Source organism: Petaurus breviceps, unplaced genomic scaffold, assembly GCF_028583685.1.
Source record: "Petaurus breviceps papuanus isolate PSGF00001 unplaced genomic scaffold, PetGlider_PUasm1.0 90626, whole genome shotgun sequence".
In the NCBI taxonomy this organism is placed as follows: Eukaryota; Metazoa; Chordata; class Mammalia; order Diprotodontia; family Petauridae; genus Petaurus; species Petaurus breviceps.
In genome coordinates, this window is record NW_027187290.1 from 781732 (window position 1) to 801837 (window position 20106).

Here is a 20106-nt window from a genome sequence, read left to right on the forward strand (position 1 = left end):
AGGGAAGTCAGGAAGACCTAGGTTCAAATCCAGCCCCAGACACTTAGTAGGTGAGTGATCTTGGGCAAGTGCCTTAATCTTGATCTTCCTCACTTTCCTCATCTGTAAGATGGGGATCATGACAACTACCTCTTAGGGTTGTTGTGAGGATAAAATTACACTTTTATAAAGTGCTTGCCAAATCATAAAGCACTATATAAATGTCAGCTATTATTATTCTCATTTACCCCTTAACCAAATGATTTGTAACTAATGTCACTTTCATTCAAATTAAAACGATGGTCATTGACATTTGTGAATGAAATCATGGTATAGTGAGCCCTCAGGCTGAGACCACAGAAAAACCAGAGTCAAAGTCAATGCATTTAGCAGGTCAGCAATCCAACATTTCTATTAAGCATTTACTATTTGCCATGTGCACTGAGGATTCTGAGACAGGCAAAAAAAAGTCCACATGAGGCAAATCTGTAGACAGCAACAATCTACAGAATCGGGCTTTGGTTTCTTCATCTGTAAAAGGAATTTATACTCTAGCAACCCTTCTAATTCTCTATCTATATTCCTATGATATTTGATCTGGATGAAGTACACAGAGAAATAACTTTCTCGTGCCTTTCAACAATTTAGAATTGCTCTTCTCAAAAGTATACTTAATATTACCTTCTATCAACAAGATAGACAGCTAGAACATTTGAAGAACATTCCAGAGTAATGGTCACAAACAGCTTACCTAAATTGACAACTATTCTTGAAAGAAATAGGCATGAAGGTAAATGACACGTTCCTGTATAAACCGCCATTGAAAAGCAAACTGTATGGCATGGAGAACTGTGGTTCCCTACACTGTTTCCGCTTTTTCTGTCTTCCTTTGTGCCAAAATGCTCCTATTTCTTAGTATTTTTTGAAAGAAAAACTTCACTGAATTACATTTGGCCCCCTTCACCCAAGTACTCAGCAGCAGAGGTGCTATTAAAATACACATACCCTGACCCTGAATTCAGCCGTTTCCACTGTAGCATACACATACTTTCCTCATTGAATTCTTTTAGCAGACATTAACCTCCTGGATTCAGATTCTGGCTCTACTTTCTACCAGCCATATGACCTCAGGCATGTCATGTGACCTCCAGGGCTTAGTTTCCTCCTTTCTAAAACATGGATAACAATTCCTGCACAGACTCATTTGCAGGGCCATAGTAGGCATAAAAAGAGAGGCAGCCTGCTGTCAAGGAGAAAGTGCTAAACTCTGAGTTATGAAGATCAGGCTTTAAACCCTACCTCAAACACTTACCAGTTCTGAGCCTCAATTTTCTCATCTATAAAGTGGAGATAGCAGCACTTACTTCACAGAGTATCAACTGATGTGCGAAACTTTAAGGTGCTACATGTGACTTAGTATTACCGCTAAAGGAGATGACAGATATTATTAAAGAGGAGAATACTACGGAAATATCAAATCAGGTTGTTATTATTAGATACTGTAGATGGTAACCAAAGTGGTACATTAAATAAAACAAAACAAAGATTGCTTGTCTTCTATTCAATTAAAAATAACATATGAAACTGATTTTGAAAATTTATAGAGAAGTCTTCTCCAAAGCCCTTTGCGTTTACTATTTTGGCTTAAATTAATATAGTTTTCTATCTACTTGCCCATTTTCCACACTCTTTAATGCAGAATGAGGGAAGGCTTTTTTATTACTGGTCCAGGAAGTCCTAAGCTAATCAATATTCCAGCAATAACAGCAGGATGTGGAACATACACGACAAAATCTTAGCACTCATCTGCATCCTTAATCAGTTCAAATATTCACCTAGAAGAAAGAGGAAAACAGAAACTTTCTATCTTTTAGTGGGTAGGGACCAAAAGATTATGAGGAAATGTCCAGTCTTCCCAGTATGGACCTTTCTGGTGAAATGCAGCCTATAACTGTTATCCTCTAGACTGAGTCAAAATAGAGGACCAGTGGTTTTGTGATCAAGATATAAAAGAAGTAAAAACTGTCAGAGGTCCACATTTTGAACCTATCTTCCAAAGGAGTCCACAAACTTCGAGATAGGGTTGTCTATCCTTTCTTTCATGTTCAGCCAACTCTAAAGCTGCTTTATAGAAAACGTTATAGTGGGGGCGGGGGGAGGCCTCCTTTGCTGGGTTACTAGACTAACAATAATAGCTAACCTTTCCAGAGTTTTAAGGTTCACAAAGTACTTCATATACTGGGCAATGATTCACTTGAACCTCCCAGTAACCAGGTGAAGAAGATGCTATTATTTTCCTCATTTTACAGAAGAGAAATGAAATGACTTACTAGTGTTTGGCCACTTAGCTCGCAAATGTTTGACACAGGATTGGCTATAGGTCCTTTTGACTCCAAGTCCATCAAACGCCACAGTCTCTCAGTGTCTGCTTGGGCTCCACATGAACTACACAAAATAGCTACTGCCTGTTTTATGTGGAATTAGCCCATCTGAATAATGAGGCTTATCAAAGGTGAAGGCACTTAAAAACACACACGAGTATATAAAAAACTGGGATTTGAACTGTTTGTTAATCCCGACACTGCCAAAAATTGGCTGAGGATTTCAGGACCCAGATAGCATTGGGTGATAAAGTAAGCCAGCAAGGATAATGCCAAACAGGGAGCATGTGTTATAGAGTGCTCAAGTTCTGTGTGTGCTTCCCACATACCCACTATTACCCGAGGTGACATGTAAGCTCAGAAATTTAGCCCTGTACCTGAGAAAGCAGATGCCAGACTTAAAGAGGTAGAAAATCCAGGCCCTTCAAGATATACCTGCTTCCTTCATAATGAGCAGACTGGGATATAAGCTAGAATACTGATATGTGTTAAGAAACTACCAGTCAGAAAACGCCAGAGTTTGCTGTTCTTGCTGATGTTGGGGGCTGAGATTAAAATGTAAGCCCTTACTGGGAGAATCAATATAGTTCAGGTACAACTAGCAGAGTAATATATTAAAAAGTCCCTTCAGGAAGCATTCTGAGGAGGAGCAGGCCTCCCTTACTGGACATTTCTTGTCCATAGAAAGCAAGGTAAGGCTCTCACAGTGAAGTCTTAAAGCAGCAGCAAGAATCTCCCAGTGGATTTCAATGCCTGAATCTACCAAAGGAAAGTAAGGCTGTGAAAGAAATAGGTATTTCCCATTAGTCCTGTGAGGCCCCTCCTCACTTGCTGACATCCTCCCCACCCTTCAAGGTTCATCTCACATCTTCCATTGTGCTGCGAATGTAATGAATGAAGCCTTTCCTCATCATCCCACACACAGACGGGGCCTTGAAGCTCTGTTAGCTCGGTTTTTCTGTACCACTCATCTAGCTTCTCCTTTTTGGGAGGGTCATTTCATACACATTTTATCGTTCCCAATTAGACTGAAGCAGGTCTCATACATCAGGGCTCAGCACATAGCCTTGCAGCATAGGACAGAGCAGTGGCTGATAGAATTCTGCCACATTTTACTGCTTCATCCTGTCCTAGATTAGAGAGTAGCCCAAGGAAGAAATCACCTGGCTCTGGTCCAAATTCTCGAGACATGAGGGATGCTCAGCAGAAAATTAATGTCTTGGATAGAAGTGACAACTGGAACATTTCGCTTCTTGGTTCTGGTATCTAGTCAAGCCAATGTGGAAGAAGTCAGCCTAAGACTCCGACTCATCCTTGGGAAATGGCAACCTGTGGTCGCGGGTCAGACACTTGTTCATGTTTGACATTCTGAATATTTCAATCTGGTAATCCTAAATCAACTTCCCTTGCTGGCCTCTACCCTAAAAAGACTGTTCTCAAAGAAAGAGATGGTTCTTTGGCTTACACGAACAAGCTCAGTTTTTCTGATGGCATCTACTTCCCTATGCTTGGAATATGCCTTCCAACTATGGAAGGCATTGAATCTGTGATCCAAATATCATCTTCCAAGTCTCAAGGGATACTGGGCACCCTGTGACCAAGTTCCCCACTTGCTCTTTGATTGTTTGCCACAAGGGCACAGTGTCTAGCATACAGACACAGTACAATGCCACTGCCTGGGGAATCAAAGAGCCCAGGTTCTGCTCCCTGGCCCCTTAGTTTCCTCTTCTGTAATATGAAAGCACTAGACCAGTCGATCTCTAAAGTCTCTTATAGTTGTATATCCTAGTAGAGGCCGTAAAGCTGTTTCACTCCCACACATCCATGGAAAGAAATGTGACAATAGAGCCAATGTCTACAATCCGAGTGAAGGAGTTATGAGTGTCACTGGTGTGCAGTCATTTCTGATTAAGTTGAAATTAAACCAGTTAGCTATAGCCTTGAATTGAACTATGCTTTCCCTCCAAATGTATTGTAAATAAAATTCATGATGCACTCCACCAGAGCACCTCAGACTGTATGTTCTGTTTGTGAATGGAAAGACATCCTTTCATTGGGCAGAACCCCATGCATCATCTCTGTGGAGCTCCCTGGGCACATCCATAATCCACAAAGTCATTTAATGACATTCTAGGCAGTCTCTAGTAAAAGGACTAGAGTTTACCATTTACCTCCTAATAAATAAAGTTAATTAGGACTCAGGATATAAAGCAAAGCAGCAATAGCCACAAATGGGAATACTCGTTTTTCATCTGGGTGACAAAGTTAGTCATGAAAAAGCTCAAGCCAAACCCCTGTGTTCACATCACTTTCATTTAAATGATAAGAGCAGGAAGCAAGGAAATGAATAAGCCAATCCCAAGGTAAATAAACTCTTGAGGGGAGGGCATGCCACATTATTGTTGCACTTTAGAGAGCTCACTATCCTGACCATTACTTGAATAGATGGGGCAACTCAAGCCGTGCATCTGCCTTTCTATTGCTGGTGCTTTTGTGAAAATGTAATTATTTACTTGCCAAACAATCCTAGTGACAGATTGGACCAAAGTATATAAGCTGTCTACACCAGCAGATTTTTATCCTAAGGTAAAAATAAACAGAAACATCTGTAATGTAATCACGTACAAAGCTACATTTATTAACAAATGCATTTTCTAATAAAACACCATCTGCAAGCAACCCTCTACTTCCACTTGATATAAATAGGTCTTTTACTGTTTTCAGATGCAGTTCCCAGAAAATTATTCCAAGCCCAACTGCAAAACACATCAGTCTTTGTTGCTGTCTGGAATGGTAATAAATACGGTAACATCAAGTTTTAAAATAGTCCGACAAATGATTGGTTCAAAGAAAATACTCTAATTGAAAAGTTGCCCTTTCACAATAAAACAGGCTAAAACTCAATCATTCTTATTCCTAATGTGAAAATGCTAAGAAACTATGGAATGTCCCAGAAAGAGCAAACACCTGTAACTGCCCTCCCTCCCCATCATCTTTCCAATGACACTTGGGGATCTTGTGAGTCAGATACCTGTTTTATCTACAGATTTTCTAATAGACTTTGCTGAAGAGGGATTCAGAACAAAAAAATTCATGCTATGGATGCATATGCCAATCTCCTTTCACCAGAGTTTAGCATTTTCAAGCAAGGGAAAAAATGGAGTGTTTCAACAATAAATGCTTCTGCACAATCTCTCAAAAGAACACTCCATTTTTACCATGGAATTGAAGACTGCTAGACTAACCAATCCCAACACTTGGAACTCTAGGCGCCGGGACCTACTACTGAATTTAAGTGCTATTGAAAAATGCATCAAGATTTAATGGGGTGAATTTTCAGAGTCTTTCTTAGAGTTTTAGCCACATAAATTCCATTAGGCACAAGACTACATAACACTCCACCCTGTCTATATTTATACCCACACTTCCACCTACACAATTTTTAGCTCTTCCTTTGGCCACGGTACATCTCATTTCCTTTCCTTTTCATCACAATGTTGGTTCACATTACTCTCTAAAACCTAGAAAGTCCCCCATTTCCGAGCACTAAAGCTCTCCTTTGTCTCCTCCCTTCCGAAACCTTACTTACCTAGCACAGCCTCCCACTCCTCCCTCCCCCACCCCCACCCCCACCCGCTTTCTGGATTTTGTCTTTCACTGAACTGTTATCGAGCCTTTATTCCACATAAGCCATTTTCCACAAGAGGATGTTCTAGAGACAATATCCATTCCTCAGACAGGGGCCTTTTTTCTTACATATTTTACCTCGGAGTCATAGTCTGCACCTTGGCTAACCATCATGAAAGTTGACTTTACTGAAGCACTGCTTTAAAAGCAGACCTCACGACGGTAGAAATTCAGTTCCTCACAATGACAGCCTCCAGCCAAAGTATGAAGGAATTTTCAAATCTAGGTCAGGCCTAGTGTTATTAAGGTTCACTTATTTTTGCTGCTTTTTGAAATACTATTAAAGGGAGGTGATTCAATTCAATTCAACTGTTGAAATAGGCCTAGGCCCAAATACCTATTTGGGTTCTCCAGGAGAGCCCTTTGGTGGCAGTGCCATTTTCCTGACTGGTCCTGAGTGGCTGGCATGAACAGAAGAAGTTGGTGACAACTGCTACCAAAGGAAAGGGAGAGGACAAGAGTTGAATTTATATCCCACCCCACTACAGAGTGCTCCTCTTCAAAGTCATACCTTTAAAAGAAAAGTTCAAGGACTGAAATCCCATAAAATATTGTACATTATCCATTGAGATTTATCTACAAACATACAAAATTCTATAGCATACCACACTGATTAGTCAAATTTACAGTCAAATTATGGGAAAATAGTCAAAAGTTGAATTTATTTTTCAAAAAATTCATTTCACCTTATGATACAGACAATACAAACAAGTATCTATGAAAAAGTTACAAAAAGGAAAATATATGAAAAACAAACATTTAGAATACATCAGCAACAGCCCAATCCTCCCTTTTTGTGGCTCTATCCTCTGAAATCACCATTATCTTCTGGATAGGACTCAAAAAAAGAGCTGAAATGTAGAACCAGAGAAATCTTTAGGGTGTTTGTCAGCTTGGTTGTAACATACAGTGATACTTAGAAATCACCCAAGCTTAACACCATCATTTTCCTGATGGGGAAACTGAGGACCAGAGAGAGTCAGTAACTTGTCCAAGGACACCATACTAGATAGTGGTAGAGCAAGGACAAGAGCCTTGTCTATCAAACAGCCCCAGAATTTTAGAAATTCCAAAAATTCTAACACCTCATATGTGATTCTTACTGGTGGGGGAGGGCAATAATGGTGATGTCATCTCCGATGGATCCTGTTGCTTCCAATCAAACACTTAGAATTGGGAACACAGACAAGTGGTACAGGGCAGTCTCTTATGAGGTATAGTGTGAGAGGTACAAGGAAAGACCACTCGGCCACAAAAAATCCCCTCTCCTTACCATCTCCAGGTACCACAGCACCTGAAATCCCACCATTAGGTACTCGTTCCTTTAGGCTAAGTATTGACTTCTCCAGGCCTGTCTTTTAGCATGTGATGCTTCCCAGAGGAGGTAACTCATGGAGTCCCTAGCACTTAAGTCTGAATTCATTTTATTTTCTGCTAGGATAAGCCAGCATGCCTTGAGAGGACAGGGCTGTCTCAATAAATGTCACCAGTTTGTCTAGAACGATCTCAGAGAGCATTGAGGATATTAAGGATGCTTAAGATATGCCTTCTGGTTCCAGTAATTCATTCTTTCACATGATGGCATCTTAATGTTTAGGCTACATTCTTATCTAGCCAAGACCTGTTGTCAGTTATAACTTAGCTGTGGCCTTTCTTCCTTTCATGTATAAACTAAGATTACTAACCTGAACTGTACTTAAAAATACTAAAACTACACTTCTTGGGGAAAAATGGGTCATTTTTTTTTCATCCTTTCAGACTGGCCTTCCCTCCTGTAATTCCAAATAGTGAGACTGCACTCTATCTGATGACCAGGCGTCTGTGAGGAACAATATAGCTCAGTATGGCTACTCGAAGGATAGCCCTGGAGTCAGGGAGCACTGAGTTTGAGTTCTGCCTCTTCCACAAGCTAGTTGTGTAAGCCTGGGCAAGTCACTGAAGCTCTCAGTGGCCCAGACAATTCCCTAAGATTATGTTACAGACAAATGGTTGACATGCATCAGTGGAGGGAGTTTCCACAGCAGGAGTTCCCTCCACCCATGAAATCACATGTCCAGACCAAAAAAAAAATTAGTCACAAAGTTTAACCCTTTCACTAAAGAAGTTTAACCCTTCCACTGAAGAGAAAGCGTTAAACTGGGACGTTGGAGCTTCTCGTGTATCTTTTGCTCAACGAGTTAAACGAGAACTGACTGTAAACACAGTCAACTAAAAAGATGCAGAATTTTTAAAAATTACTTACTTCACTTGGCTGAGAGATGGTGAACTTTGGGAGTTTAGTCTTTGAAGTGGTTGCACTAGGTTTTCCCTCCAGCAGCGTCCCAAATGTTTGACTCGAATATCCACTCTCAATTTCGAGCATCGGCTTCAGTGTGGGGGGGAAGTCTGGTAGTTGCTCCTGACCATCCATGGGCCTCACATAAGCAGTAGGCTTCTGTTGAATCATACTCGTTTTGCAGTAAAGGCCTTGTGAGAAATTTTGAATTGTAAGACTACTGGCTGCAGAGAGTAAAGATGTGGAAGGGAGCGGAGAAATAGGCCCATTTGCTAAAAATTCAAAATCTATTGGGGATGGGCACTGAATACTCTCTTTATAAGAAGGCTCTCCACCACTGGATTTTGAATGGCTAAGTCTTCGTGAATTAGATGATGCAGTTGTCGTTGAGCTGGCATCCTCCATGCCTCCATTTGGGGGTTGTTCACTTGGACAGCTGAACAGGTCTTCGTATCTGCCTTGAGGCTGATCATGGAAAGAGCTGTGTTTCATTCGATTTGGCTGACCAGTGGACTGGCTTGACTGGGTAATGGTGGAGCTGTGACCAGCACGTGGCCAATCAGCTCTTGGTTTTCTGATGTTCTGATGACCGTGTAGTACATTTGAACTTGAGGTCACTGAAGTTGAGGGAGGCACTGACGTCGCTGAGTAGCTTCCGCCCTGATGAGGTGCGATCATCCGGTTTCTTTGTTCAGGAAAAAAGCTTGGTTCATTTTTTTCAGTGGGAGTCTGGGGTACAGAATTCTTGGGGATTCCCACTAGTTGGCTCTGATTGGAATGATTGGTTAATAAGTCCTTCATTTCATCATAGTTTCCCAGTGTGTCCTGGAGGCGGCTGGCAAGTGCATCACCCTTGTTTGTCTAAAGTAACAAAAAGATGGGGGTGAGAAAGGAGAGAAAGAATCAATAGGTTTGTGCTTAATAATGCTAATGATTCAAACAGATGCCCCCAAACGACAAGCAATTAGGGAACGTTCAAAAGGTCATACCACTTCAAAGTTTTCACAGGAAAGGAAAGAAACACGTATACAAAATGGCCTCATAAAATCAACTGGCAAGATTAACATTTGTGTACTTCAAGCATTTTAGTTGAGAGCTAATTTTACATTATGCCACTTCTATGATTTTTATGTGAAAATAATTTAGTTTTATGTCAATAAGCATGAGCAGAGTTGTGACATTTGATATCTCGATCAAAAATAATGCACAACTCTGACCAATCAATCAAGTGAACGGCAATGGAACATTTTTCTTCTGTATGTTATTAACTATCGCCTTCCCAACCTACACTGTCATGTAAAATGTTTAGCCCACTAAAAAAATAAAGTGGCATTTCTACTGTACTAGAATACATGAGGATGCAATGGCTTAAAAATATCATCAACAAATAAAACGTTAAGAATCAACTGAAGATTAAAGAGGAATCCAATTTTTTTTTGGAGGGGGAGGGCAGGGCAATTGGGGTTAAGTGACTTGCCCAAGGTCACACGGCTAGTAAGTGTTAAGTGTCTGAGGCCGGATTTGAACTCAGGTTCTCCTGACTCCAGGGCCGGTGCTCTATTCACTGTGCCACCTAGCCGCCCCCAATTTTTTTTTAATTAAAAGAACCACAAAAATTCATAGGCCCCCATTTACATGCTCAGAAATGGCAGTAATTATTCAGCAAACAATGCCTCAAACAACATTGTTGTCTTTTCAACATCTTGCAGCAAAATGCCATCAACTAAACTGTTGCTTAAGAAAGCAAAGGCAAAGATTATGTTTTTAAAAGTCCTTCTGCTTTGAATTCTTTTGAAAGTAGTTGTGATGTATTAACATCACTCCATCTGCACTCTGACATCTCTTTTTCTCATCTTCAATCTCTCCTTATTCAGTGGCTTCTTGCCTACCACCATACACAGCAAGCTTTCTGTCACTTGACCATACTATTCCCTCTAGCTGTTGAACTCCATTTCTCTTCCCTCTGACAGCCAAACTCCTATAAAGAGTCTCAATTATATTTGCTGTCTACATCTCCTCACCTCCCAAACCTTTGTAACCTGGCTTCTAAACCCACCAAGGAACTGTTTTGAAATAGTTCTCTCCAAGATTATCCATAATCAATTACCTTCTAAGTCCAATGACCTTTTCCCAGTCCTTACCCTACTTGACCTCTCTGCAGTTTTTGCTGTCAATCATCAATTCCTCCTGAATACCCTCTTGGTCCTTAGCTTCTGAGATGCTATTCTCTTGGTCTTCTTCCTACCTGTCTGACCATTATTTATGAGTCTCCCTTGCTGGATAATCATCACCTTACCCACTAATTACTGGAATCCCCCAAGAACTATGTAGTGGGCTCCTCTTTTTATGCTATCTCTAGGAGATCAACTCCCAAGGATTCAGTAATCTCTAAACAGATAACTTCCAAATCTATGTATCAAGCACTGAACCCTCTCATGAACTCTCATATCACTCCCATAGTTATCTCAATCTCAGCATGTTTAAAACAAAACTCACTATATCTTCTCAAAACCAAAACCTCTTCCAAACTTTCCTGTATCCTCTATCAAGGATACTACCATAATTCTAGTCACACAACTTAATACTCTCAGTATCATCCCTGACTTTTTCCTTTCCCTCCCTTGGGTTGCCAAGTCTTATTGAGTCTACCTCCACAATATCTTTTGCATCTTCCCTCCTCCACTCCCCTCCCCCATCCTTCCCTTCTCCACTCCCACGGCCTCTATCTTAGGTCAAGACTTTATCATAGCTCATAAGGACTATTGCTATATTTTCCTAATCAGTATTCCTGTCCCCTCTGCAATCCATCATTCAAAGAGCTGCCAAGTTGATATTCTAAAAACATAGATCTAATCAAGGCATCCCACCCTACCTATCTCCTACCTTACCCACAAAAGAACAAGGCTACAATGCAAACATATACTTTCTTGGCAATGAAAGCCCTCCTCAATCTGGCTCCCATCTACCTTTATAGTCTTATTTCATATTACTGCCATTCACACACTTTCTAAGTTCCTGACTTGCTAGCTGTCCTTGTACACAACATTCAATCTCCCACCTCTGTGGTTTGCAAGGCTCTCCCCAATGCCTGCAAGATATTCCCTTCCTCACCTCCACTCACAGAATCCCTGGCTTCCTTCAAAGCATATTTCAGGTATTACCCCCTCCTGGAGACCTTTATTGAGCCTCATAATTTTTAGCACTCTCTCCCTCCTGATATGATTTTAGATTATTTTGTATACTTAATATTTACTTACTTGTTTACCTGCTGTATCCCCCCAGTAGTACGCAAGCTCCTTGAAGCTAGGGATTGTTTTGTTTTGGTCCTTGTCGCCCCAGGACCTAGTAAGGAGCCTGGCACAAAGTGGGCCCTTGAAAAGTGACTGTTGAATTGAATTAGGTCCAATCTATGAGTGATAGCATGTATGGATAAGATCATTAACTGGAGGAAGGGAGAATGCATATGGTGATGGAAAATATGCAAAATGAAGTGTCTCACAAAGGGATTAAAAGAAGAAACCTTGGCCTTAGTAGCCATTTTGATCCTGGATTTGAAGGCAGAGGATCTGGGTTTGAATCCCAGCTCTACCATTAACTAGCTATATAACCTTGGAAAAGTCACAAACTCCCTGAGCCTTGGGTTTAAAGAATAGAAATATGACAAAAGAATGATAAAAGTATTTGTATGACCTACATCACAGGTTTAGTATATCAAATGAGATGATTATTAGAAGGCTTGATGTGCCAAACTAGCACAAGGTGCTAAATGCTCCCTTCATAGGTTAATATATTTCCAGAGAAGTATCAGAAGCATCGAGAAAAATGCTTCAGTTATCTCAAGTATTAAGCAAAAATAACTAAATCTGTATATATAGGTTTTTATTTTTAAGTAAAATGTTTTTTTACTCTCTTTTAATATAACATATATTACAGGTAAATTAAATTCTAGCTTGATTCTGTTTTGGTACAGATCTGTGATTGTGTTAGTGAAGGAAAATCCCAGTATGGAAACTCCCTTCACTGATACAGACAAGTCTCACCTAAAACTCAAAATCTTAGGGAGTAAGCTGCCTTGAGCAGTGAGAAGTGAGATAACTTGCCTATGGTCACACAGACAATATATATCAGAGGCAGGACCTAAGTTTAAGCCTCTCTGATTTTGCAGTTACCCCCTCTAACCATTATGCCACATTGGTGTCCCCATTTTGCTTATTCATAGGAAATGCATCTTTTATGACATTCATGTTAATTAAAGGTTATGATTAAAAAGTTAACTTTCAGGATTTTCTTTTTTAATAAAATCATTGCTGATTCTCAGGAGCTTTGTATGATATATTTAGAAGGTAGAGTTAACTAGATATCACTTTTATTCACTGAGAGTCCTTAGTTTGGTCACTTCTTTTTCTGTAGCAGAAATTCTACTCTGAGCCAAGAACAAACAAGAATTACACAACAAACCCTGTGGATGGGATCAAAGACAAACTCTAGTCAACTACCTAAGTGATAACAAGGAGACTTCATGGTGCTAAGGGCATGAATGATGATGCAAGTGTTCAACTTTTAGATGGTTGCTGGCTTTGTCTGAAATTGATCACCATCTAAAAAAAATCCATGCTGATGGGGACAGTCACAACATTTTCACTCTGCATTTCATAAGTTTTAATTTTGCTATTTGGCTTTTCCCATAAGTCTCCCCACACAGGCAGGGGAATGTGGGAGTCTTCCCCTCTTTCTAGCTTGTATAAGTTTGGCTTTAGAAACAGAGGGGCCATTTTTGTTTGTAATTAGACTAGTTCTAATTTTAGTTTCCATTGCAGAGATATGAAAAAGGAATCTCTTTACTATTCCTGTTTTACCTCCGGCTCCATTTCCTAATTTTGTTTGCTTTTAACATCATTAGGTTTTTGGATGTAAGTGTGAATTTTTAAAAAACTATCTAACGTTAAATATAATTTTTCTGTATGAAAAACATCAAAATTATTCTGAATTTTGAAAGATACTTTTTTCCTTCCTTAGAACTCTCATAGCACTTTGTTTTCATTCAATTTAATTCAATTCAAATATTTATTAAGTAATTCCTACAGGCAAGGAACAGTGTTACACACTGAGAAAACAGAGACAAAAATGAAAACCTCTTCCTTCAAGAACCTTGCATTCTTTTAAAAATGTTCTGCACAAACAAAATCAATGCAGTTGAAATGAGAAAGGAATCAGTTAACCAGGGGAAAAATTTGTAGCAAATTTCTTGAACAAAAAGGTCTAATATCTAAGACACATAAGGAATACATACATATATATCATGCATGTGTTTATGTATATATGCATACATATATACATACACACATATACATACACACACATATAAGAACAAGAGCCATTCCCCCAATAGATAAATGGTCAAAGGATATGAATATAGTTTTTAAAAGGAGAAATGCTATCAATAATTATGTTAGAAATTCCAAATCATTTAAAAGAGAAATACAAAATAGTATAAGCCTAAATTCCCTTTTGAAACCCATCAAATTAGCAAATATGGCAAAAGAGGAGGATGACAATTGTTGAGAGGGGCTTGGGGCAGGGTGGGGTTGGGGGGACAGGCATAGTGATGTACTAGTGATGAAGCTGCAAAAAAGCCCAGTCATTCTGAAAAACACTTTGTAACTAGACCCATAAAGTCTCTAAGCTGTGTATACCCACTAACCCAGTAATGACATTATTAGACCTATTCCCAAAGAGAGAGGAGAAGAAGCCTTGTGCACAAAATATTTATAGTAACACATGTGGGGTTTTTTTGCAGGAAGGAATTAGGAAGTGAGCTCCCATCAAGTTGGAAGAAGATGAACAAATTATGGCATATGAACATAATGGAATATCAATACACCACAAGATATGACAAAAGGGATTCTTTAAGAAAAACCTGGGAAGACTTTAATGAACCAGTGCAGAGCAAAGTGAGTAGAACCAGGATAACAATTTATATAATGAACTACAATAATGTAATGAAAAACTGAATGATTTAATTATAAGATCAAATCGATGTACAATCATAACTTGCAGAAGACTCAATGACTGAAAGCATGCTTCCAACCTCTTGACAGAGATAGACTAAAGCCAGAGAATGAGATCAACGTTTTCAGACTCAACCAATGTGTGAACTTGTTTTACTTAACTATTCTTATTTGTTAGGAGAGAGGGCTTTTCTGTTTTTAAAAGAGAGTTGTGAAGGGAAAGGAAAGGGATTATTAGTGAAGCAAAACAAAAGAAGAAAAGAAAGAAAAATAGCATCAATTAAATATTTTAAAACACATAGAGATGACCTGAAGGAGACACAGACAAGTAAGGCAGTGCTGATACTATCAAGATCAATTTATTACAAACTTTTTTTAAAAAAATCAAGCTGTACATAAGAGTGATTCATGGTTTCATATAAAATCTTCTTTTTCTGTTCTTCTTTGCATATAGAATTGTTCATGTTTTTGATATTTGAGTTGATAATAAAAAGGAAAGTTTTTAACAAGAAGCTTGCATTCTATTGGAAAGTTATAAAATGGGCATAAATAAATATGATACAAGATAAGCAGTTAACAAAGAAGGCAGAAGAGAGATAAGACAAAGTACTATAGACATATTTGAGGAAGGAAAGAACAGTAACAAAAACCAAGGTGAGGAGCAAAGGCTTCAGGGAGAAGATGGCACCTGGACTAGTCTTGAGGAGAAACCACCTACAAGGTAATAATGATGGAGGGAATGTTTACCAGGTATGAGGTACAACTGATTAAAGTGGAGACTTCATGAAGAAGAACTGATATGAAATAAAGCTGGGAAAATAGGTTAGAATCAGACTGGAGAACATTTTCAATGCCAGACTAAGGAGTTTATGTTTTCTCTGAGAGGCCCCAGGAGCCACTGAGGATTTTTGAACAAGAGGAAGACATGGTTAGTCCTGCACTACAAGGAAGACTGTGATGGTCACTCTGTAAAGGATGGATAGGAGAGTGGTTCTGAAGTAATGGAGATGGTAGTCTAGCAATCCAGGTCAGCAATGATGAGGGCCTGGACAAGGGAGGGGGCCGTACAGAATGAGTGTAGAGAAGGGTACTGATGGTTGGAACACTTAACCAATGTTATTTTGTATTACAATTATCTGTATACATGACTTATTTCTTTTTCCTGACTGTCACTTCCTTAAAAACCAAGACTGTGTCTTATTTTGCATTGTATCATCCTCAGCACCTACCCAGGACTTGGCATGTAAGAAGCACTTTTTGTTGAGTTTATTTTGTTAATTCTGCCATATGGTCAGAGTAGAAAATAAAATTACAATAACAATGAAACCCAAAATTTTCAAAAGCCATTCTGAAACTAACCAGAATCAGACTAGGTCTATAGAAATAAAATAAGAGATTTGAGAATTATTGGGATAATTCTGTGAAAACAGCCACCTTCTTTGGAGGTCCCCTGGCTAGTAATGATTGCAATTGTCACTTATAAAAAGAATACTTGTAAATCTTATTTTTAATCAACAACAGATGCAATAAGTGGAAATACATGCTACAGTAGAAATGTGGTGAAGAAAGCCCATAGTAACCACAGCTCCCAAATGGCTTCCTCATGCCAATCATTCAGCTATCCCCCCAAATGCCCACATTAACTATAGGCAAAAGTGCCAGGGTAAACTTTCTCCCTTCTTACTAGCTTTCAGTCTGTTTTGAGAAATTTGAAAATATAGATATGAGATCACTTGGATATAAAACCCAACAGAGCCTGAAATACATTTATATATACCTACACAATATGCACTTATTATACAGTATAGCAACCTCTGAATCAGACTAAAAGTTCTTTTTTCCCTCAAGGGTCTTAGTCATCCTATTAAAGAGCAAGGTATTATTGGCAGCCTTGGTTGAATACTTATAAACAGGGTCAAAATGAAATTTAGCTATTTCAATCAATTATAGGTTTCCTTCAAGTTGGACAGTTCTTAACTTGCTGTTCTAGACAATTGGTAGATTTCGTAAAGATAACCTTTGCAGCCCTTTTCTGGGTAAACTGTATCATAATTTCTCCATCATCAAGGAAATGCATTTTCCAAGTATTTTAGGACATAAACTATGTTTCTGGTTCGTGACTGATGACTAACAGCACTCCATTTAAGTTCTTTGACTCTCATTACTGCAGGAAATGCAAACCTCTCTCCTTTAGGCACTATTGCTTTCTTTTAAATTAAAAAGGGAGGGGGCAGTATTATTCTATTGCAAGACTAATTTGCTATTGTATTATGGTTTTGCTTAAGAAAAGTAGCTGAAGAATTTACATTTAGAGGGCCAACTTTTATTTTTGCAGATAACACAAAGAAAGTTTGTGGTTTAGAGTATTTTTGGTTCATTACTTTTTTTTCTGATTGTTTTTTGCTTTTTGGAGGACAGTTGGGGTTAAGTAACTTGCCCAAGGTCACAAGGCTAATTTGTGTGTGTGTTAAGTGTCTGAGGCAGGATCCGAACTCAAGTTCTCCTGGCTCCCGGGCCGGGCTCTACTCACTGTACCACCTAGTCGCCCCAGAACATTACTTTCTTTAATATTCCCCAATCTGGCATTACAGCAAATGTGTAACATACATTTAAAGATAAAGAAGTATCATAAGGTATCATGTGATTAGTTACAGATGGGGGAAAGGGGAAGGAAAAAATTCTTATTCACATCAACTGTGTGAAAATTAGCATTAATTGGGGCAGGGCTGGGTAGGTTGGAGAGCAAGAAGGTACTAACTTGTGATATATAGGAAACTCCTGATGTAGAAACTCCCCTACCAATGCAGATCAGAAACTCATATGTTACTTTAAAATCTTAGAAAGTTGTTTGAGGCATTGTATGGTAAAGTAACTGGCCCAAGGTCACACAACTTTCATGGGTCAGGGACAGAATTTGAATCAGATCTTCCTGACCCTTAAGGCCAGTGATTAAGCTCTGCTGATTCTCATAGATTATCACACCTGTGCATACAATTTGGCATTGTTTTAGTTAAAAGAAAAGAAAGAGAAAATGAGAGACAGGTAGAGAAAAAGATGATGGGGGTAGAGAGACAGGCCAGATGCTGCATAGGGCAAAGTGTATGAGGTATTTGCATCTTAGTGGGGCTACCACTCTTTTATAATATCTCATCCTAAACTTTGCTATTTCTGAACTTTGATTTTTATCAATTTCTCCAGGATATAAACATTCACAGATTCTTAGCTCTCATCTCCCCTTCTCTAGACTTTTGATGTTGACCTTTAACCTTCTGACAGGATGTTACTTCACATATGTTCCAATTAACTAGATCACAGCTTTTCTGACATTAGTAACCTTGGTTAATTGTGGTTGACACTTCTATCTCTTATCCAAAACTAAATAGTTTTGATGATTAATGCTTTTAAGTACAATTTAAGATCTAGCACTGCTAAATCTCAAACTATACTAAAAAGCAGTAATTATTGAAACATTTGGTAGTAATTAAAAAAAAACAATAAAGTAAAACAGATTAGATAACAAAACATACAGAAGCAAAGGGACATAGCAGTAGAAGGTTTGATAAATCCAAAGACCCCACCTACTAGGGGAAGGACTCAGTATTGACAAAAAGCACTAGTAAAACTGGAAAGAAGTGTGGCAGAAACTAAGTTTCGACCAACACCTCACACAAAGTACCACAATAAGGTCCCAATGTCTATATGGCCTAGATATAAATGGTCACATCATAAACAAATCAGAATAACAAAGAAATACTTTTCACAACTACAAATACATGAGAAGTTCATGACCAAACAAGGGATAGAGAAGATCATAGAAGATAAAATGGACATTTTTAATCACTTGCGAAGACAAATTCCATGCAGTTAAAATTATAAGGGAAATAGCTGGGAAAAATCTTTACAGCATGTTTAAATAATAACGGTCTTATAGACAAGATAAGTGGAACCAATTCAAAGATGTAAGAGCAAGAGCCATTCCCCAGTTGATAAATGGTCAAAGGATATGAAGGGGGTAGCTCTCAAAGGAAGAAATCTAAGCTATCAATAGGCATATAAAAATTTTTCAAAACACTGATTAGTAGAGAAATGCAAATTAAAATAACTCTTAGGTACTAATTTGTACCTATCAAACTGGCATAGTAGACAAAAAAGAAAAGTGGCAATTGGTACAGGGACTGTAGGAAAAAAGGAGCACTACACCCACTAAGTCACTAAACTGTGCTTACCCTTTGACCTGTGGATAGCATTACTATGCCCATATCCCACAGAGAGCAAAGAAAGAGAAAAAGGATCAATACATACAATATTATTTTTAACACCTGTTGTTTGAGTAACAAACTGGAAAAAAAGTGGGTACTAATCAATTGGGGAATGACTCAACAAATTATGGTATGTGAATATAATAACATATTATTGTACCATAAGAAATAATGAAAGGGATAGTTTCAGAGAAATTGGGAAGACTTGCACAAATCAATTCAGAATGAAAGGAGCAGAACTGGAACAATTAATACAATAACAACAACATTGCAAGGAAAACCGGTCTTGAAAGCCTGAAGAGCTCCACTTAATATAATGACTAACCATTACTCCAGAAGATCAATAGTGACGCAGCCTACCTACCTCCTGATAAATTAGTGATGGACTTGGGTGCAAAATTAGTTGAAATGAAAAATGTACTGAAAAATACATGTTCAGACATGGCCAATGTGTGGGTTTGTTTTGCTTGACCATACATATTTGCTAAAAGGGATTTGTTTTTCTTTGTCCAATGGTGGAAGTGGGGGTGGTAAGGAAAGGTGGGGGAAGGAGACAACTAGCAATAAGATAGGAATAAATAAGTACTAAACCCATGATTTCATTGGCATGGGGAACTCCAGCATTAGGAAGCTCCCTCTACCAATGTCAGCAGTGAGTGTTTTCTCTGTACCCTTCTCAACCCAGAGCAATGAGAGGTGAAGTGACTCACTCACCATTACACAGCTAGTACATGTCAGAGGCAGAACTTGAACCCAGGTCTTCCTGGCTTTGAGCCTGGTTCTCTACCCAGTATACCACAGCTGATCCACAATGCTTCACCCCCAAAATATCGCTGAAGCATTTCAGAGAAAATGCACAGAAGAGAACAAAAGGAGTTTCAGAAAACAGACAACCAGGACAGCTTTTAAAGTAACAAGTCAAAGTTGTTATACACTTTAAAAAGCAAGTTGCATGTAATAGACATTTTTGGTGTTATATACAACCATCTTTTTTTCCGTTCAACTTCACGTATGGAAATGCTCATTTTTTTAAAATACAGAATAAAAGTTATATATATGTAATATATATAATTTTATTCCATGTGTATGAGTGTATATTATATGTGTGTACATGTGTGTATACATATACACATGCACACATACATATATTTAACATGGTTGGAATCCTAGTGCTTTCTCCAAACCATAGTACTGTAGGGAAGTATGGTAGTCTCACCTGGCATACATCTTTTAGGACGATATATTTCCGCAAGCTACAGACATCCATTTTCTCTCATGTTAGTTTAGTGTGGATTTCAGATAGCAACATTCTATGACTTTGTTCCTTCAATCTGGAGGCATGCCTTATATGAATCTACCAGCCTCCAACACACACACACATACACACGCGTGCGTATGTATATACATGCATACATAAATACTATATACATGCATGTATTATAGAATATATATAATATATACAACATATAACATATATACACAACATACACACATATTTATCTAAAACCTTCTAGAGT

General features: G+C 38.6%; 1 protein-coding gene across 1 annotated transcript in view; it reads right to left on the minus strand.

The window, feature by feature from the left end:
• LOC138143071 (AF4/FMR2 family member 2-like) overlaps nt 1-20106 on the minus strand; it is a 198727-nt gene that overhangs the window by 130762 nt on the left and 47859 nt on the right. The window contains exons 3-4 of the mRNA XM_069064262.1: nt 8286-9183; nt 3025-3119 (exon numbers count right to left, since the gene is read on the minus strand). Coding sequence (XP_068920363.1) covers nt 3025-3119; nt 8286-9183 — 993 coding nt within the window. The remainder of the gene's footprint in view (nt 1-3024; nt 3120-8285; nt 9184-20106) is intronic.